The sequence below is a fragment of the Thunnus albacares genome, chromosome 23 (genome assembly GCF_914725855.1).
Source record: "Thunnus albacares chromosome 23, fThuAlb1.1, whole genome shotgun sequence".
Lineage (NCBI taxonomy): Eukaryota > Metazoa > Chordata > Actinopteri > Scombriformes > Scombridae > Thunnus > Thunnus albacares.
Genome location: NC_058128.1, coordinates 7,458,956 through 7,481,200, shown reverse-complemented (window position 1 = coordinate 7,481,200; position 22,245 = coordinate 7,458,956). Strand labels below are relative to the sequence as shown.

The 22,245-nt window shown below is 40.3% G+C and overlaps 1 protein-coding gene across 2 annotated transcripts in view; it reads left to right on the top strand.

Moving 5' to 3' along the window:
• Positions 1 to 15,293, top strand: part of pawr (PRKC, apoptosis, WT1, regulator) — a 70,411-nt gene extending 55,118 nt beyond the window's left edge. For both annotated transcript variants that reach the window (XM_044343214.1, XM_044343215.1), the window contains exons 4-7: positions 2,573 to 2,607; positions 8,255 to 8,381; positions 11,065 to 11,169; positions 13,727 to 15,293. In XM_044343214.1, the coding sequence (XP_044199149.1) occupies positions 2,573 to 2,607; positions 8,255 to 8,381; positions 11,065 to 11,169; positions 13,727 to 13,813 (354 nt within the window). In that variant the 3' untranslated portion in view covers positions 13,814 to 15,293. The remainder of the gene's footprint in view (positions 1 to 2,572; positions 2,608 to 8,254; positions 8,382 to 11,064; positions 11,170 to 13,726) is intronic.
• Positions 15,294 to 22,245: the final 6,952 nt, after the last annotated feature.

Below are 22,245 nucleotides of genomic sequence, written 5' to 3'. Positions count from 1 at the left end.
GGTTTGCCAACCAGAAGAAGAAGAAGAAGAGATGTGACTGTGTTTCTATTGTATTGTTGCTTCAGTGTGGTTACCAAAAGTTAAGAAAAGTATCTAAACACTTGGGAGAACAGTGTTTTCTGTTTATTTATCTGCAGTACGGTGGACATGCTGCCACTGTCTACAGTACTCTGACTGTGCTGCTAAAATTAACTATACAATATAAAAGAAAATGAACTAAAATGACAAACTGCAAGTGATTATAAACAACGAATCAAACATGATCCTTTTTTATTTGTGGCACAGTGCTCTTAACTTGAAATACTATACAGCGAGACTCGCTCATGCATAACTGATCTGGTTGGTCTGTGGTCATTTTAGGAGAGCATTACACTCATATTCTGAAGTTTTACCATAACTAACAGCTGCATTTCATTTCATACCAGCCCAATAAGCTTATTATACTAGCCAGTAAGTACAGCCCTTCTGCTTTAGCTTCACGGTCTACACTCAGTATCATATAAGAGTCATTCTTGCTGTTTTGTTTTGACTACACATATCACAATGTGTAAATGAGGGCTGGCGCAGCTTCACAATGTCTGCTGACCGCTGTGACCTTCTCTCAGATTGTTGTTTTGACTCATATTTCAACCCCTTTTTCACATCAGAAAATAATCAATCCAGTCTACAGACCCTTATCAGTAGGTCAGTGCACTTGACATATGAGACATGATGCTCATGCATATGTCACAAAGTAAATCTACTCAAAAGCAAATAATTATATCCCACAAAGTCGCTTTACTGTTGGAAATCAGCTGACTGGGTTTCCAGGTCATATAAACCTATTGGTTTATGCAAGTTAGATGGTGGAAGCAAATACATTTACATTTAGACAGCATTTGTTATTTCTTTAGTCTGATCTGTAGTGACTCGGGGCTGTTAGGAAGAAACCTGAGTTTACAGCTGAAGAACTACATCTGCTTTGAAAACTAAACACATCGTATCTCAACTAAAACTGTTTTGTATGAGACCTCACACTTTTTCTGTCTTCTTTTGCTATTAGTTTTTACTATGACTGTTTACTTTAAGACAGGAATGTGACAGAAAATACATGAGTGTTTTTAAATGTGAATAATTATTTAAGTCATTATCAAACAAAAATGGCAAATATTTACTTGTTCCAGCTTCTCAGATCTGACAGTTTAGACACAACAAGCCTCGGGCTCTTTGTATTTTCACTATTTTCTGACATTTTATCGACTAAACAATTAGTTAATTGGAAACATGCAATCCTTATGAATCTATAATATAAATAACTTTCAGTTCTAGTCTTAAATGTGATTCATTGGTCTTTATGTTATAGGGTCTACAACCCAAATACTCACATTCTGGTTCTAATTCTTCTAAATGTCCCTGATGAACCAGCTCCATAGTTGAAGTCTTTCTCTGTATTAAGCTTTATGGGTTCAGACTCAGTCCGTTATCTTACACTTGTGGAGTAGCAACAACTGTCTGCCGTAGATTAAATTCTTGATAAGACAGGTGGTGGAGAAAGATCAAACGGCTTCTGTAGAACTGACTTTTCAAGTGCAGCTTTGGCAGATGTTGGATTACACAAAATCCTAGAAAATGTCAGTTTCCAAAACAGTATTCATCAAATCGCTTTTAAATCCAGGTGTTGCTTGAACCATGCCTGATGCACAGATCAGGTATTATTAAGCGTATGACCTGCTGCTGCTGCTGCTGCAGACTGTCCTCCATCTTAGTAAATCTATCCAGGCTTGAGCCGGGGAAGAGATGAGCGTTGGGGTTTCATCCACAGGTAATGGATGAGATGTCACCGAGACACAGAGGCTGGTGCATGCTAAGAGTCGGGCACAACGTTTCCCTTCACCCGCTAAAGCCAAGCTCTGACTGATAGATTGTAGCAAAGCCAAGGCTCCTCAATCAAACTCGGGACCCTTCACTGCACAAGACCTTAGGAAAGCGGAGATGCGTATTCATCTCACAGTGTCAGCGACACACACCTCATTTTTCGGGGGGGGGGGGGGGGGGGGGGGGGGGGGGGGAGCGTTGTTTTACTGAAGGCGATTTTATTGGAGCGTCACTGCGATCTAGATCTAAACAACCTTTAGATCATAATATAATGGGAAAACAAGATAAACACGCACTTCCATGTTGCAAAACAAGATTGCCTTCCACAACTCGGGGCTATCGGGCTCCTGCTGAACTATTAAATGCAACAAAAGCTCATCTATATATCAGCTCAGCAGCTGCGATACACAAACGTTCACACACAACCTAAAGGCTTTCTATAAATGCTGCTCCTGATAAATTTCTCTTATCCTGTAGATGGAATTTTGTGTTTTTTCCTCTTTAGTGAACCAACACAACCCAAGGCAGATGAACAAAACAGATGATACATAGTTTTTCTAATTGACAACTCGAAATTAGAGACTTAACAACACTACTCTATGAAAATTACAAAATCCCCAAAAACACGTGATGCAATTTAGACCCCTGAGCTATTGTTTGTGAACGAGAGGCATTCCTATCCTCATGTGTGATTTTTCTTTTCTTTTTTAAATTTCAGGAAACCCCAAGATCTGGGAGCGGCCGCCACAAGAGGTGAGACTCATTTTTATTATCCTGACACTGCAAGTGGAGTTTATCAGCCTCAACATCACTAGTGATGTATCAAGAGAAGGAGCAGAGGCTGGGATGAGAAACAGCAGTTTTGAGTCATTAATTACACAGCTCCACTGAAATTGTCCGAGGGCCTTTTCCTGGTGTGTCACCGTAGAGTTTATTTTTTTTTCCTCAGCGCTTCTCATTTCAAGCTTTTCTGATTCAAGAAGAATGACTGTCGATGAATGTTTTGAACAGACGTTGACAGGACACCATCTGGACCTTGGACACTTTGTTCAGACCATCATTTCACTTCCGTACCTGGCGGAAAGTTGTTGAAAGTAAATGATTCACTTTGAAAGGTTTGGGGTCCAAAATGTGCGGTTCAGCTCAGCCAAAGATTGCTTTGGCATTTGATAACAGGTTTTCAAACTTTTTTTTCATCATCCAAAAAGATTGATGTTTGTACAGACACCTCCTTCTGGGCAGATTTTCTCATTTGTTTTATACAGTTTCCTGTTGAAGTTTTGGCAGAAAGCACAGAACTGTGGTCGAAATACACATTGTTTGATCTGCTTGCATTGTACTACAGCATTGAAATGATAGAGAATAATATAAATTTGACTTTTGTACTATATTTTGTGCATTCCCTAAATTTCTGTGGGAACATTCAACACAATTTTCTTAACCTGTTGCATACTTTATTTCAAATAATCATGATGTACAACAGAGTAAATCATGCAAAACTCAAAGTTATTGAATCCTCAAAATGCAGCCTGCAACACTTGATCAACATTACAGGTGCTGAAATCCTCTGAGAATCTCTGACAATCCCAGTGTATTTATTTTGTGTTATTTGCAACCAAATTGTTAAGTTGTGGCCTACCCCAACAGCCTATTTCACCAGCTGACATTCAATCTGGCCATGTAATTATGGTTAATGCTCTCATCAGCTGGCCTGGCTACACTTGGACGCTTTGCGCTTCTGCAACGGATAGCCCGCCAGGTGGGCTGGGCAGCACAAGATGGCTGATAGAACAACTTTATACATACATGTCTCCCTCTCTGTTCATTCCTCTTTTTTCTTTATTTTGATACAAACCATGCCAGTGTTTGGCAAAGCTTCCTCACAGTTTGTCCCCGCTGTCCACAAAATTTTGTGTTGTTACTTAAAAAGACTGTTGCCATACCAAAGTCCATTCAAATATCTAGCATTTTAATATGCCCTGGCTTTTGGACAGTTGTCTTACGCCAACACCCTGTCAGCTAAAAAGTAAATCAGGCTCTTTGCTCAGACTTCTGTGCCTTCTGACTGACTGCTACCTTTTATAGCCACAACCACATCGCTGTAAGGCACGTCCGCAGCAAAATTTAACATGCCGAAATGTGCCAAACATCACTGGAAAGCAAATTTTGTACAAAAAGGGAGAATTAGATAAAAACAGTGTTTCCGGGCAAGCAAACTATAACTGTCTACTTGTCTTTCTGTCTGTGTTTGTGTATCTGTCCGCAGCTAATCTCGCATACCACTGGACCCATCAGCCTGGTATTTTTTGTGCACATTTCTGACTGTATGCTCAATGACCTCTCATGGTTGCAGTGATTCACAATTGTTGAAAAACCTATTTCACAACACGTTTTATACCACCACTGACTGCTGACTCCTCACCTTTCTTAACCAGCCAGTAGGGGCTGCAAGTGATCAACTACTGCAGCAAAAGGCATTTCCGACTAGCTTATTAACAAATCTGTTGGAAACCACATTTTGGTCTTTGTCGTGGCTCAAAAACTGACATCCATAGAAAAGTTTGGTCTCATCTTCAACCGCAGATTAATTCCACACCCGATATGTTATGGTCCACTAAAGTTGGGCACAATAGGAGATGAATAAATCCCCATTTTTGTTAGCTTTACTGCTATCTTGACTGTAAGGGAGCCGGGAGGGACAATTGAGTGAGATTCACCTATTTTGCTCTCTGGCAATGCTGTCGCCATGGTAGCGTCTTTAATTATGCATAACTTTAAGCCTTAATCAAATTTAAAGGGGTGAGTTATATACAGTTGTCATGAACAGCAAAATTAGCTATAGAGACCAAAACTATTTTTTTGTACCAGCTGAAAACATTTTTTTTTCTGCTGTTAAGTTGGACATTTTAACATGGGGCTCAATGGGGACTCGCATTGGTTTCATTTTTCAGCCCTGAGGTTTCTGCTTAGTTTATACAGTCAGGCGAACCCAAGAGGATGCTCCATTAAAATACCATTACACTATTCTGTGCATCTTAAAGAAAACTGACACTATACATGCCCCAAGACACACAAGATGTGCACTCCACTGAGTGCACTCTTCTAGTTTATGTATGTTTTTCATAAACTGACAAGCATATTGCCTGGCAAGGCTCAACATCTGCTGTTAATGCTGGATGTTGTGACCAAGTGCAATACTATGGCGAGCTGATGTTTTCTATGCTGCATCTACAAAAACATTAGCTTATGTGGCTTATTACTTCATCAGTATTGAAATTTTGTCAGTGCCTGAAGCGTCTTTCATCTTTAAAATGAAAAAAACAACACTAAGTACTTAACAGATCTTGAATACTTCAGGGGGCCTGGGAGAAAGGAGCATTCAAAACTGAAACACACAGAGAAAAATAAATATTACTGATTACATCTTAAAACTACCAGCTCAAGACAACTCTGAACAGAGTTTGTCTTGATGTTTTTTTTTTCCAGATAAGAGGAATATCATGTGTCAGGGCTAGGCGGGGTGTTAATCAGATGGTTGAGTACTGTTTGTTGTGGTTTCCAGTGTAGTTTTGACTTATTCCACACTGACACTTGAGATTGTGAGAGACGTTGTTATACCTGTGGCTGCTGCTGTTATTGGCTCTCCTGTCTGTGCTTTCTCCTTCCCACCTGCCGAGGCTCCCAAGAGTGTGTGATTGGCTCAGCCTGTCTCTCCCCCAGACCTCACCCTGCAGGGTGCTAATGGGCCACAGTGTGATATTTAGTATCGAGGACATGGATGTTTAGGCTTGGCTTCAACACCCGCTGAGCGCCTTAGAGTAGAGTGTGTGTGTTGTTTGTGTGTCTGTGCGCGACATGGGAGATATCTCTCAAAACAAGATGGCATGCATGGATGTATACACACACCCCTTACAAAAGCATATCATTGTTTTGTGTTTGGCTCTTCTTAGGGCATCATGGTGAGGGGATGTATTTGTTGTCACGCTTTGTAATGTATACATGTATGTGTGTGTGTGCGTGCACAATCGTTTTGCATGTGTGCTAATGCCAATAAAGGAAGAGCGGCCTTGAAGAGCTACGATGAGAGTGACCAATGAAATACATTTTTATCTTGGCGTAGGCGAGCGCCATGGAGAGGGTTTCAAGGACTCCCTCTTGATCATAAACGATGGCCGCTGCAATGTTTTGCTCTCTATAAGAATGAGCAAAAATAAGCTGTTGGTTCTGTAAATGTCAGGCTACAGAAAAATACCACCTCTGATTGTGTATCTGTAATGTCTCAGTAGCCTCAATAGAGAAAAGAAGAATGGCTGAGTTGAGTAAAATAGATATAAAACTCTGAGAGAAGAGTCACACTTTTTACCACTGTGTGTATGTATGTTTGCATACCTACTGTTTGTTTACAGGATGGGGCTCGTGTCTGTTGTTTACCACTATTCTAAGACTTTACACTACATCAAGTCATGCTCCTTAAAGTTGGGTGATATGAAAATGCACTTTTGCATGTATTTGGTATTTGAAATCTAGTCAAAGGGATTGCAAACCAAAACATTTGCATGTTCAAATTCCACTCCCAGATCTCTCCACTATAACAGTTTTTCACATTAGATGAATAAATTTGTAACAAATTTTTGAAGCTGTGTGCACAATGTGGTTGTTTATGACAGTGCTATTTAATATTTTTTTTTAGTCGTAAAGATTTCCAGACAGTCTATTTACCCTTAAGACCAAATTGTACAATTAAATCTCCTGTTTTGTTTTAAAGTCCAGATGAAACAGCATTTCTAGAGTATCTAACCTCTGCATTGTGACATATTTTCGAGTGAAACAGGATAGACGGGCAGGACGTAACGTTTCGTAACGGAATTTGATTTGAACGTTGAAAAGTGAGCATGTCATAATGAGTCTTATTAGCTCTGTGCTGCTAAAAGTTGAATTTTGATTGATTGGTGGATGTCATGATATTATTGGTTGAAATGGGTTGGTTCAAGCCCACGAAGGCACACATCATATTTTGTTTTGCTGGATGAACACATGATTTTATTTTTGATATAATATAATAATGTATTTTTTTGGCATATATTGTTAAATACGTGCACAATATGACCAGGATTCTCACCTTAAAGGGTTAAAAAGGCATTTTTTATTCATCTTGACTTTAAATATGATTTTTACATCAATGTGATAAAGTCCCTTGACTTTTCAGGTGTTAAATCCACTAAACCAGTCAAAAAAGATGTTCCTATCTGGTTATTTTATGTATTAATGGTCTTACAAATGAATTTCCAGAATCGGAGCATCCTGGTAGATTCTTTCTCCCCATGTATTCTTTTTTATCTCTGCACTGTTATCTATACAATGAAAATCTTCTAAAAATAAAAAATAAAGAAAAAAGACCTTCCGGATTTCCATTTTCTATGTTGTGACAGATTATATCCATATTGCCCAGCACTGCTTCTCCAATCTTAGAGTTAAAGTGCTTTGTAAAGCAGTCTAATAATGGGTACATCATATCTGGCAGATCCTGAAAAGAGACGGAGTGCAGATGGCACAAAGGAGTTATATTTGTCCTTTGTCTTGCCAGCAGCTTTCCTGTCTATTTGAGCTGTAGAAATATGCCGACAGCCCCCTTCAGACAATTCAGTGAAGCCCACAGACTCCCCAATAATTTGATTTTATAAACCTGGCACAATCTGTTCCTACCAGAGAGTGGGAGTTGTTGTAGTCGGGGAGGGTATAGTGCCAGCAACTCATTCCAAGTTTCCACGTCAATAATTATTGAAATAAGGTCAGTAAGAAAATAAACTGCACATGAATATTCTTTCCTGGCTGCCCCAGAATCCTTCTCTAAGCGGCGAGGAAGCGAATAAGAGATAAGGTTAATGTTCTGCTCGAGCTGCATACAAAAACCTTTAAAACAATTTTTTCTTCCCGGCTTAAGAACAGTGACGCACAAATTGCCACCGCCATTCTTGAGCCTATTTGAAGATGTAATATGTAAATTGTTTCTTAATCAGAATCCTTTTTGCACCAAAGTTGCAAACCCTTGATGTCCTTTTCTCCATTTATGGAATAAAAAGGCAGAGGTGTGTTAATAATGCATGCCTAATTGAAAGGGCAAACACGCTGAAGATATTCCCACCTGCTCTTTTGATGATGGATGTGTCATCCCATTGAAGTGTAATAATGTGGGTATGATTCATACCTTCAAACGGCCTCACTGTGAATGCAGTAGTGAACACTTTGAACAGTGGAAATTGTCAAAAATTTCCACTATTCAAAGTATATATATATATATACATATATATCCAACTTTTTATTCCACATGTTCAATTTGAAGTAGACCTGAGTATTCGAGTTGTACTCTGTGTACTAGTGTGTGTTTGTGTGTTTGGAACAGCTCTGCAGGACCAGGATCTGAGGAGGACATGGGCGGGAACAGCAGACAACGACACAACCGTCATGGCAGAGACGGAGGAGCTGCAGCATCAGGTAGTCTGGAGAAAAGGATGGAGGAGCTGGAAAAGGTTTGTCTACTAACCCTCTCTGTTGTCCTTTTACTGCTCGGCTTCAGTCGCCATTTATAAAAGGTGAACACCTGCCACCAGTACACACACACACACACAAGCTAATTAGATCATGTTTTAATAGTGCACTTATCATATAATTTGCATGTCTACTTCTGAAAGGTTAATATCAGCCTTAGATAAAACCTGATTTTGGCTGATTAAAAGGAAAGTAAGTCGTCCAGTTGTGTGTATTCAGAATACACATGTTGGCAGGGCCTGTCGCCTCCCTGCTGTGAGAAGGTCAGCGCCCTGTTGGTCTTGGGCATGCAACCACATCTGCAGCAAGCAGATCCGTATTAAACATACTTGATGTTTAACAGGACACCTCACTGATGTGTTTAATTTGGCAAGAAACACTATGAAATGCAGATTAAATCATTATTTTTTCACTTTTTCTCCTTTTTAATTCATTTTTTTGGCCTAAAACAGTCAAATTTAAGAATATTGACTCCATCAAATATTAGAATCAGCCTTAAAGAGCTCACTAAGCATAATTTGAGTGTAATTATAGATAGGGCTGCAGCTAACAATTATTTTCATTATTGAGTTATCTGTCAATTATTTCCTCAATTAATCGGCTAGTATTTTCATATATTATTATCTTATTATTATCATATCATGTAAAAGCCCCCAAATTGTCAGAAACAGTAGTGAGTACATGTCCTTAGTGTCTTCAAATTGCTGACTGAACCAACATATACACAAAGTCTGTGTATCTTTTTATACAAACTGCATCTCGTAATGTAATGCCCTGGAAAATAGAACATAAATTCTGATGAAATATCAGCGAGTAAGTGCAAAGTTTTTGTCTCTCACCCACTTCCCTGTGTGTAACAAAAGTCATATTGAACCCAGAGCATCATGGAAATCTAAAATCACAGAGGAAACATCAGCTGTATGATTGACATCTGCTATTACACGTACCTTACTTTGTAAAGATCTATCCAAAACTATTCTGGCCCGACTGAAACCTTCCATCAACGGTTCTTTGTTCAGATGAATTTCCACTTTGAGTCCTTTTGAACGGCCGCCCGAGCGCTGATTTTGTGGCTCAGCACTGGCAGAAATTCTCTTCAGTGTTGTTGAAGAGATGACCTTTTACAGTGCAGATATGTCTTTTCCTCCTACGCCACTCCTATCAGACACTCAGCCCCTCATCGCTGCCACAGTAGAAACTCAACCCTGAATCAAATGTCACATGGGAGGCTTTTGAAAAAAAGAAAAAAAAAAGGTTTTTGACGAGAAACACTTTTAAAATCACATTTCACACATATTTTTTGACACTGTGCACATTGTTAAAAACTGCACCTCTGATGAAACAGCATTCTGAATCTCTACGACTCTTGCAACTGTAGCATTATATAACTATAAAACCACAGAATTACACAGGAAAAAAATAGGTAAACTTCAGTTCTGTCGCCATACTTCAACACCATTAAATCCCCATTTCTATCAACAACACCTGTTCACCAAAACAAGTGTCCGTCTTTAACCCAGGTCAGATGAGACGCCCTCAGACTGCAGGTTAAACCCACATCAGTCTGGACAGAGAGACGTTTGTTCATGAGTCCCTATGAGACTTCAAAGCCGCAGTTATCTATAGTAGCTTCATTAAACAGGATGAATAGGGTTTCATTGGTGAGCATATTTATGGCGGCTACATTATGCTTTGTGCCTTCTCCTCTACCTGCTCGATCGGTTTCTATGGAAACGATTTCATGCTTATCTGCAACAGAAAGGAGGTGAAACTGGAAAGTTGAATCCCTGGTCTGATCTTCATTTTCATGATAAACAAACAGCAGTTTGAACGTTTGAGCATGTTAACCTTCTGTGTTTTACCATTCATACAATATATATCTCTCTCTCTCTGTACAACAGTATCCACTTATTTAACTGGTACTTAAGGGGGTGGACTGGAATGCACTGGTTTTTGTCATACAGTATCTTTTTCTTATGAACTGACAAAACACATTTAAAAAAATGTTTTTCTTTGTAATCTCATGCAAGCTTTATCTTATCATGATTTTAAACTGCTGAATTCAGCCCTTTGCAATTTTACTTTTGTCCTTCTAACCCTTTGATAGGAAAAGTGTGAACAGAACATTGAATGCTTTCCAAAGCCGGACAGCAGTTAAGATAAATGCACATAGAAGTCACCTGATGAAGACCAGCTGTGTCTGAAATGTTTGGAGGGTTTCTTCTAATACAGTAAAAAAAAAAAAATTGTAGCAGAAATGCTGTTGAGCACAGGTCATACATATCTACTGTATATCCATTTCCATCTATCTATCTACAGTATATTTCTGCCTCTTATCTGGATTGTCCCAGTGATAGCAGGCTAAGAAAAGTAACCCAGATGCCTTTCTACGTAGCTACTTGACCCTGGCTCCTCCTGGGGGATCCTAAGGCGTTCAGATGGCAGGTCAGATGAGATGTACTGTGTGGTCTGTTCAGCACAGTCTGGGTCTGCCCCAGAGTCTCCTTCCAGTTGGACATGTTTGAAATACATCCAAAGGGAAGCGTCCTAATCACATGCCCAAACCATCTAAACTAGCTTTTTTCAATGCGGTTATACTAGACGTGGTCAGACAACACTTATCGTGATGTAATCATGTTGATAACCGTGTATGTGTGTTTTCAGGAGCTGGCCAGAGAGCGTCAGGAGACCGCCAGGTTGCTGAAGGCCCACCAGGACAAAGACGACCTAATCGGGAAGCTGAGGGAGGAAATCGACTTGTTGAACAGAGTGAGTCCAGCCTACGTGATTTTCTGCTCTGATGTCTGATAATTTTGAGCGTTCCTTTGTGTTTTCATGTGTGGGTGGCTTTTTGGGGTTGTATCTGCCATTTTAGTGGAGTTGTGTATAACTGTGTTTTTTACAAAGATTTCCTTGCAATCCATTAGAATTTGGACATCAATAAACCTTTATTTTTTTTTATTTAGACACTTGTAACATTAAATATTCTTGCTCAGAGGCATTGTAATTGTAATTTTCATTTCAGATACTACACAAAGCCCAGTAGTTTGATGACATTTGAGCCTCTAAAGTTACATGTCAGTGAGGCAGGTGACATTTATGTTTTATTGATTTATTTACCCAACACAAATCTGGTGCTTGTTGGATGAGAATTTCAAAAGTTGAGACATACTGACTTTTTGTCAGGCAAAATCTGGGGGTATTTTCAGTCTTACATGATGAATACTTAAAAAGAAAAAAGATCAATAAGTGAGGACTTTTGTCGCAGCTGAAAACCACAGTTTCTACCTTTTTTTTTCTATTTCACCATGTCTCGGTAAGGTCACATCTCTCACTTCACTGGCTTTTGATGTGCTCTCAGGCATATCTGAAGTAGTCTGGTAGACTGAATACAAGTTAACAGCGGTGAAATGAAAACTTTGAAAGTTAATTTCAACCTCAAACTCGCTGTGTCATTTCACATTCAGGAAAGTCGAGCCACGGGCCCAAACTAAATCATCACCAAATTACAAGCTCACCATCTTCAGCCAATCAGTGTGGTATTGTCAGTCTACCTCTGATGTAAGAAAAAGAACACAATCAGCCACCAAGTTTTCCATGTTCACCGTACAATGCAGGATTGAGTTTGTTGATTAGTTTGATCTTTATTATTGAATTGATCCACAATCTTGCTAACCCTTTTTTTTAACTATGGCCCATGTTTCACTGTCTTTTGACCTACTCAATATAAACATAGTGAGACTCAGTTGTGGCTCTTTTTAATTAAGTTGTTCTCCAAAGAAGAAAAGTTCTCATTTAGGAATGTCTAGACGAGTTGTGATAAGCAGTGCTACTTCATGATTAGTGCCAGAAGTGATATGCGGTATATATCCAAATGGTTATTGAGAGACCTCTCATCGTTTCACACTGAAGAGCTGAAGTCGTGCGTGTTTTGAAGTTTGGTTTGGCCTCATGTGTCTGGGTTCTGTTTCCTCCTGTCACTGCGGTCAGGGTTGAGAGGTCAGGTGATACTCCTTCAGCTGATCTGCCTTTATATTCAACAGCCGGAGTGAAACATCCCCCGAACCCTCTGAACCCCTGTCTCCTTCTCACCCCAAACTGTCAGCAATCCCTCCTCAACTCTTAGCCTTCGCCCGTGTTTTCTGGGTCACCGAGGCTGGTGGTAAAGTACAGTTCTGTTTTTGGCATCTCTGAAGGGAAACGCAGCGGGAGGGGGTAGAACTGAAAGGCTTTCATGTCTCAAATATTCTGACAAAACAGATCGTACTTCTCCCCTGAGGAGGCAATCAAATCTAAACAAGAGATCGAGCTCTGCCAACAAATACAACCATCAGCGGTATGCACTTTTTCACCAGTCGGAACGAGTGCCGCTTGATTATTATCTTGACACGTTTGCCATTATGATACACCCTACACAACCTATCTGCAAACACAAAGACTGCAATATTGCAGGAGACATCACACTGATATCATCACATGGACAGGAAGATGGTCAGAAGAGAAGGGCTTTATGTAAGGAACGGCCGACGTGGTGATAGCCATCAGAAATGTCCCTGAGAGAGGCTCCCGCAAGGCCTGATGGGAAAGCAGGAGATAACAGTTGATCCAGTCCGGTGTGTCTGCAGAGGAAGATTTAACCCTCGGTTAGTCATTGTAGAAGTTTATTTGGGAGAGAAAAGAGAAGATAAAGCTCAACCTGTGTCTCCCTCTCGATGCGCTTTGAAGAGAGAAGTCTTGTCTCATAGAGAGCTACGGATCCCCGCAAGCTCATCTATCCATGCCAGGAAAGCTGATGAGATCTTCCATCTAATGATAAAGCAAGTTGTCGAGTTAGCATTTTCAAAGGTTAAAGTAACACACCGGAGTCTACTTTCTCTGTACACAAAGCCAATCTGCGTGATCTGTCTTATCACTCTTCCTTCCTTCCACGGCATGCTGTGCAGAAACTTGTGACCTCCTCACTTTGACTTTTTAAATTCCTCTTAGCGCAGTTAGGCTCATTTCCCAACAGCCGCGCAGTCACGACCGGTGATGGAAGAAACCGAAAATGAGGAGTGTCACTTTGATGAGATGGCGCTGTGGCAACAGAGAGCCTCTCTCATTTGCAACTAATTGAAGCTGTTAATGTCTAATTTGTTGCTATCAAGGCAGCCCGGCTAGAGGGGGAAAGCTGGCAGCAAGTAATGTTCACCCTAATTCTCAGACTAACACTCCAACCTGACCGGGCTCTCAAAGGTATAGAGGCAGGGTCTTGAATATTGATGCGTCTAAATGTGTCCAGAAAGTGCTAACCCCAAAGCTGTCTGCCTTTTTTTTTTTTTCCCAGGATCTGGATGACATTGAAGATGAGAATGAGCAACTCAAACAGGAGAACAAGACTCTGCTGAAAGTGGTGGGTCAGCTGACAAGGTAGAACCGCTCCGCTCCGCTCGGATCCAACAACCCAGCCTCCCCCCCCCGCCCCCCCCCCCACCTGAAGAATTGGAGCATCTTTATTGTCTCCCAACCTCCTGCCCTGGGACAAGTTCACCAGCGTGGCCTTTTATCTGTTTGATTCTGTCTCTTTGTCTGTTAGAGGTGAAACTGTAAAGTAGTCGTCCTCAGAGCCTCACAGCCTTAAGTGTATCCCCTGAGGAGGATTTATTCCATTTGTCGTGATACCTGAGTGAACTAGAGGCTAACTTCTCCTGTCCTGACATGGGGATTGTCTGTCATCGTATACATATTTAATGTAAATGTATTGTATATAGGCCATTTAGATTGTTCATTTTTTTTTATTTTTTTTTTTTTTTTTTTAAGATCTTAAAAAAGTAAAATGAATGTATGTGCTGCACAAACAAGAGCACACAAAGTAGAGGCGTAAAAACAAAAAAAAGTCTCAATTTATATATTTCCACATCTGTGCGCACAGCCGTCACCCAGGAAAATACAAAAACATCTCCGGTGCTGCAATGCTTGAATTGTGTCTGAGGCCACTACAGTTTCATCAGTGAACTTTTAACAGCAGAGCTACTGTCTAAAAGCACTTGGACCAAATTCAACATAATTACTGCTACAGTACTATCAGCCAAAGTGGGCATAGTGCCTCGCAATGCATGGGAGATTTTTTTGTCGAATCTTTGAGGAAAGAAAAAAAAAAAAAAAGCCTGGTGCTTTATTAATGAACAGTAGTGCCAGATTTACTTTCTTCCAGTAATTTCTTGGTACATTTGAATCCCAGTGGGGCATCTAAAAGCCTGAACTTTTTAAAAAAAGTATTTTAAATATTTCCAATAAAGATGCTGCAAGTTGACACAAGCGAGCAAATCGTATGCTTTACGCATTTCAACATCTTGATTATTATACTTGTCAGTGATTAAATGTTTTGGGGTGAAACCCTTATCTAGTATATATGTGGATTTTTTTTTTTTTTAAAGCATTTTTCTCTCTAATTGGTTTACAAGTTATGTCTGCAATATTTGATAGTTGTTAAGCTGCTCTGATTATAGCATCTAAGATGTGTGGCGTGAGCTACAGTGCATTTTTTTGTATGATAACCAAATGAACTGAAGGACTATACTATTTGAAATGCATCTCTTTTGTTTACTCAAGGGAACAGGCTCGGCTGGTAGAGGCGTTTTTCTTTTAACTTTCTATATTTAGATCGTTTTATTTTACTTGAGGAGTTTTTTCATTGAGCTCCTGCACTGTGGCAAATAATCTTTAGGTTTTAGACAGTCAATAGATCTCTCTACTTCCACACGCGCACACAGATACATAGCTTACATATATTTTGGGGGTAAAGATCATCCCCCTCGCAGACAGACATCACAGACCCATCTCTTTTTTCCATTACATTATGCATGTACAGAAGATTAAGTCATTTAATAAAAGTTTGATTATCTCTCTCCTCAGTCGACTCGCTTGTGTTCATTAAGACTAATTTGATGTGATGATACCATGCCACTGAGTCGGTAATGCAATGTGACGGTGGCAGGGGGGTTTGGTTCCTCTGCCTGGCTCTCATCACACACTCACACACACATTTCCATGATGATTCAACATGCCAATCACCAACCTGACTGCATAAAGGCTGCCATCCTGGGACATGAAACCTCCATCCACCTTCAAAACCTCTATTATGCTATTGAAAGCCATTAATTCCCTCACCTAGTGATAGCGAGGAGGGAAACATCTATATAGGAGCCATATCAGGACTAATGTCAACTAAATTTCAAAATAATGGCCTCTTTGAGCTGATGAAAAGTGCTGGGGCCTCCATCCATAATCCCTATTAGCATTTTTATGGAACGTTGTAAGGTTCGTCATTTGGAATAGTCACAGAGGGCAAAGACAATTCATATCCTCTTTTACTCTGTCAGGATAAGCTGCTCATCCACTCTCACCAGCACCACCAGACCTCCACTGAGGTTCAGACGATATTAGAATATTTTCATTTCCATTTATTCATACCATTCATTTTCAGTCATCATTGAATAAATTGTAGGTTTCACTGCATGTTGAACGTAGTTTGTCAGCAGAAGTCTTTGTTAAGGGTGAGTTTTGTTTGTTTGGAATCCATTACGTCTGCAACCTTTTCTGATATGTGACTGGTTATATCATCATTATCGTCCTTGTGTTTTGGGTGTTAACCTGTCATTCACACTCCAAAACATAGAATATCTCTCTGTTGTGTTAGATGAGTGTACAGCTTTGGGAATGAACTTTGATTTGGTTTGGTTTTATTGATATTATCCTCATATGTTTAAAATACATCATACCAGACCTCAGGGATGGAAAGATGTAATGCTTGAGTTATTCCCATTGTTGTCACTGGTGTTTTTATAGTCCATCAACCTTTGAAATGGAGATTAAGATGGAGACAGGCATTCGATATCTGACAAAGAAATCTAATCATATGACATATTGAAGAAGACCAGATAAAATGCATCAAAGATACTCAAAAAAAATCACATCATAAAAGATAGATTTTATCACATTGTTCAAGATATGAATAACTACTGCTGCTCCTCATTGCTACTCAAGCACATATGGGCTCCTGATCAGAATGATAACCTGTAGGGATATGGGTTTATGCCACTTTATGATGTGGTACAACCCTTCTATCTACCACTAAGTGGCAAAACAAACCCTATAGCTGCAACGGATGGATAGAGCTGCAATAAAAACATAATATTTTTAATCTGTGAGACATACCAAACCGTCTACAGCTCACGGACATTGAACTGTAGCCTGAAAAAGAGTTTCCTGACATATTTATATAACTTTTTGGACACCAGGGAAATATGCTCAACACTGACACAGAAAAAAGTTTGATGGAGTCCAAAAAGGATCCAAGATTTGACTGGCAAGTGTAACTGACCTGAAATAAAACGTCAACTACATATCCAAATGTCAACACCAGGATTCCATCACATTTTTCTCTTAAGTCTTCAGCAGTCTGTAAATACCTATGCCCCAATTCTTACTAAATCTAGTTCTGCTGGTGATTATACAACAATGAATTGGCATTTAATGTATGATCAAGACAATTTCTGCATATGCTGATGTCACCTGCATACTTTCTATAAGCTATCATATGCATAACTTTAAACATTTAGTAATAAAAGTTTACTAATTGTTGTCCAAAACATGCAAATGCTTAAACTGGATAGTATTTTTTTTGACATCACTGTCTTTTTACTTTTATTTTTCAAATAAAAACAATTATTTCCATGATGATATATAATAACTATTTGTAAGTAAGGCTGTAAATAGAAATATCTGCCTCCACAAAGTGCATTAGATCCTGAGAAGCTGATAGTCAGGACAGAGATGAGAAGCAGGCCTTATCTTGTTCTTGAAGAAATCCGGCTATATTTCATTATCAGTTGGTTTCATGCTTTTGGTTCTCCGACCAATCTCCTCAATCTCCTGGGTCCCGAGTGCAAAGAAGCACTCATCCACATAGAGGATGGCAGGGGTCAGGATGCCAGAAAAAGAGAAAACTGATGGATAGAACGATACTGGACATATTTTTGCAATTTACTCTGACTATTCCTTCAGGTTCGTTTCATCACGGTTGAGCGTTTTCTCAACCACCAACCTGAAAATGACTTGTGCCAAACCACACACCTTCTATACCTCATTATCCCAAAACTACTGTAGGTGATATCCGAGGTGACTCTTTAAAGCCAGTATTCAAATTGAGGTGCCCTTGCTGATGGGAAATTATTGCGTTCAGACCTTCTATCCTAACCTCATGTCACTCTGTACTTCCAGCAGCAGACGGCACAATCTCTCTCTGTCTCTTTCAAGTCGCTGAGATTTCTCTGTCTCGCCACCATGAAAGTGCTTTTTGAAGTCATGCTGGCCAGACGTTCTGTGAAGACAAACGGCACCATGTTGGAGCTGGAGACCTGACGCCTCACATGCGCTTCCCTCAACACCTAGACCACATGTGCGGCTGCCCTTTGTTGAAATGCCCTGTAAAAGTCAATGGGATACTGACACAGTTCACAAACTGGGATTAACTAATGACAGTCCAAAGACATGACATTTACCAAATGGAATAATTTAACTCATTAGACTCCACGGGATTAGCAATTGTCTGAGGAAATGTTGCATTAGAGGAGCACAAAGGGAAATCTCTCCATTATCACCACCACAGATGCAGAGGTTTTAGCACCAATAATGTAGGAGCAGCTTGTAACAGCTTGTTTAATGTGCTAAAATGGCCTCTTAAAGTAATTCAAAATGTTGCAAAATGCTAATGATAATGGGAGTTAATGTAAAAAGATAATGCCATGCTGATAATGTTATCATTTAAGCCAGGGATTAATAGATTAACAGGCTATATCCCATTTTGAAACCTCTTTTAGAAGTGATACAGCAACTACATTATCAGTTGCTATAAAGCACACTTTCTACACATTACATCTGGCCCATTTTATCACTGCAGCTGTCACCAAAATCACTCTCTCACCAAAATAACTTCTAACTATCCCTCACTCATAACCCATTATCCTAAAAAAAGAGATCTATTTGAGATGGCACTACAAACCTTTGGCCTGTTAGCTTGCATATCTGTTGGTTTGCCTTTCATCTTTCTGTCCTTCAGCTCTGTCCATTTTTGTCTGGTGGAGTTCTGTCAAGTTGGATTGAATCAAGTAATTTTGTACTGTGCACATATTTTAACCAGAACTAAACAAAAAACAAACTATACCTGGACTTATTAGTGAGACAGTCCTTCATCACTTCCTACAGAGGAATCTGTTCTCTCACATTTAACAATCTAACAGCCACAGTGAAAAATATTCTGAATATAATTAGCAACTAACACACTTTGATTTGGACTTCAAGCTCAAGTTTACTGTCATATACTGTACATTTAAAAAGCACGATTTTGCATTCAAATGCAATGAAATGCATCTGCCCTGGCTCTCTCAGCCCTTACAACTATATATAAATAATACATTCATCTTTCAAGAAAACAATAAGTAAGAAATCCCACAAATAATAAATAACTGTGAGTTATGTAAGTGCTTACCGTTCAGTAATCTTACCACCTGGGAGGTTAAAACTGTCTTTGAGGCGGCTGGTCTGAGCTCTGATGCTTTGTAGGTGTTTTCCTGAGGGAAGGAATGAATAGACCATGTTCTGGGTGGTTGGTGTCCTCCATAATACTCCATAATATCAGACTGCCAAACCACACCAGTATGCCTCCAGTAAGGATGCTATATTCATGAGGAAGCTCCGCAGGCTGGAGAATAAACACAAAGCACTTCCAGCTGACAGAGTGTGTGTGGGGCCTTGACTTTTTCTCTGCATTTGGAATTAACAGAAGACAAACAGTGTCTCCTCTAACGTCACCCGCATGTCTCTCTTTCTTCCAAGGACATAGTGTTATACAGTATTATACTGACATCTTGGTTATATTGCTGCAATCTTATCTTTGTATTGCATATCAGATGTTTGTTTGTGTTATCAATCCTCCTTCCAAACCACAAACCACAGCTACAGATATGACCAGATTAATCTGGGAAAAGGGGCCTCGGGGCAAAAATGAGTTGCAAGCCCTGTCACTTTGCAATGACATTTCGTTTCTACAATTTTGCACATATTTCATTAAACCAGCATTTCTTAAAAATTTTCTAAATAAAAATGTATCAGAAAGTCTCTCATTAATGCTTAAAGAGCTTTATAATTCATGGGTTTCAGTAGTTTTTCTGTCCTATAGGATGTTCAATACTCTAAAGGAATAATAAACTTGTATTTTATTATTCATTGTATTTGACTTTTGCACAAAATGTGACCCCAAAAAAGAAAAATACTGGCTTTTGGATAATGGTGGATTTTTCCCACTCAGTCTAATCAGTGCCCAGTCCTTGAGCCCTGTGCCCAGAGGCAACTGCATGAAGTTCTTCGTCACCAATCTCTCTTCTTCCTCTGAGGGAAATGAAATGCTGCATAAATGCTGCCTTCACCTTGAGACTCTGTCCTGGGGAGCAAACAACAAAAATCTACATGCACAGCTATCGGACTGATTAGCATGAGCTTCACATGGACATTTTACCCGGCTTAAGCAAACCAACAGCAACAGCACAACATACCTCTTCAATTTGTTATGTACACATACACAAACACACACACCATACAGAAAGTAGTACCCCCCCCCTTTAGCAGAGGCAGAGGATGACAGACTTGAGTGGCTTGTTTCTCCTCTGGGAATTAAGTCATCTGTTCCGAAGATCTCTCCCCGACCCCCGGGGGTTGCCATGGCAACGGGGCACGACGTGTATCCCAATCAATCTTTTCAAGAATTGTGTCTGCCTGTCCTATCGCATCCGTCTAAGAGACATGCTTTGTGTCTCCTCCTCTTCCTCAAAACACCCACCTTACCCACTGACAACCCTACACAGACAGACGCACACGCACACACACACACACACACACACACACAATGCATATAAAACCATCACACAGTGTACAAAATGCCAATGGACTGACTGCCAGATAAATGATTAACACATACTATAAATGTGATGACAAAGTGCTGCTCTACATTTTTGCCACCCACAGTGAGTCTTAATGGTTGCTGGAAACATTATCAGTGCTAATCTTTTAAATGCACTGGCATCATTTATTTGAACTGCAAAAAAAAAAAAAAAAAAAAAAAGCATTTGTGACTCCAGAAAACTAACTCAGTGAGCTGAAAAAAAGATGGAAAGATTCCCCACCATGCCTCACTTTCTGTACTCTTCCAGTGGGTGGCAGTGTTCCCAGAGACACTAACCAGTCTGGAAACCCATCAGTGTGATGCTAAGAGACAGCCTATCATGGCTCTGATGTGTGTTTTCTTTTTTACAGGCTTATGTGCTCAGTGATCCTTGGTGAGCTCCCCTGGTGGAACACCCTCATAATATATTAGGTAGGCTGAGGTTAGTATGGGGATCCCCCAACAAATCCTTGTCATATAAAACATTATTTCATACTCCACCTGTGGTTTATCAGTAATTTCAGAGGAGCTCTTTCTTAGTCAGTGTTGATGCACTTCTGGTATAACATGTATTCGGGGAGCATCTTACAAGGTAACAGCCTTCTATTTAAGAACTGATGGATTAATGGTGGAACACAACATCCTTTAATCCTGAATGTGCAATTGTCATAATCTTATTCATGATGAGTCTTGTTTATGACAGATTTGTTGTTGACTGTAGTCTTCAGGTTGCTGAGAATGTTGTTAGTTCAGTTGTCGCTGTTTCCATCATTTTCCCCCATTTGTTTATCCATTTTAATAAGCCAAAACCTCTAGGGAGAGAGCATGTGAATTTGAATGTTGTTGATGACTCACAAAGTCCATGCCAAGCAGAATAGAAGGCGGCTCTGGGGAGCATCAACAGCCTCTGAAGGTCACTCTACGCTGTTACCATGACAGCGCCGGCCTCCCTCGGAGAAGTTGTTGCCGTTGTGTTGTTAGGTAGCGTGATTTAAGAGGAGACCTGCCTTAGGTTGCGTGCAAAAAACAACAACTCCTGCTCGGCATGTACGCATGCCACCCTCCTTCCCTCCCTCCTCCATCCTCCTCCTCCTCCTCCTCCTCATCAGCACTACCAAGTCAGCAGGGGAGAGGCAGAGGTGCATGTTCAGCCCTGAGCAGAGCCTCATTCTGAGCTTTACCCTGGAAAGGAAACACAAACACACACAAGTATCATCAACCAGGCTGTCGGGGGATCAAGCGAAATATTTGCAGTGAGTCTTGGGTGTGCAGAAACTAAAGTGGCTGGAGTTTCACCTCTCTGTGCCATCCTGCAATATGTAAACAGAGTGTGAAGAGACTCTGTACAGATGGATTAGACAGACTCATACACTAATCATCCATCTGTCATCTACACTTACTCTGAAAAATGGCTGTCAACTACTAAACGGACCCGTCTCTGTCCTCTTTGTCCTTCCATTCATCCGTCAGCCATCACCACCCACACGTACCCGCCCCATCTATGGAATACGTGCATTGGCAGACAGCTCGCAGGTGGTTACTAGCTGAGTAGGAGGAGTGCAGGGTTCATCCATATATGCATGACCATTCCTATGGCAGCTCGCAGGGGAGCTGACTTCATAGGAAGCCCTAACAAGGCAATTATCCCTGTTAGGTTTCATTTGACTCCAGCCCAAGGTGCACCGTCCTAGTGGGGTTGGACCTTGAATGCCTTGAAGCCTCCCCTCAAGGCTTGCTGGCTGAGGAAACTAGACAAGATTAATGTTTCCGTTTAAGGGGCCACATGGGTGGTTTCGAAAGTTTTAGTTCATTGCCAGCAAAAAAGAAAAAACATTTTTTCAGAAGGACAGAGTGAATTTGGTTCTCAG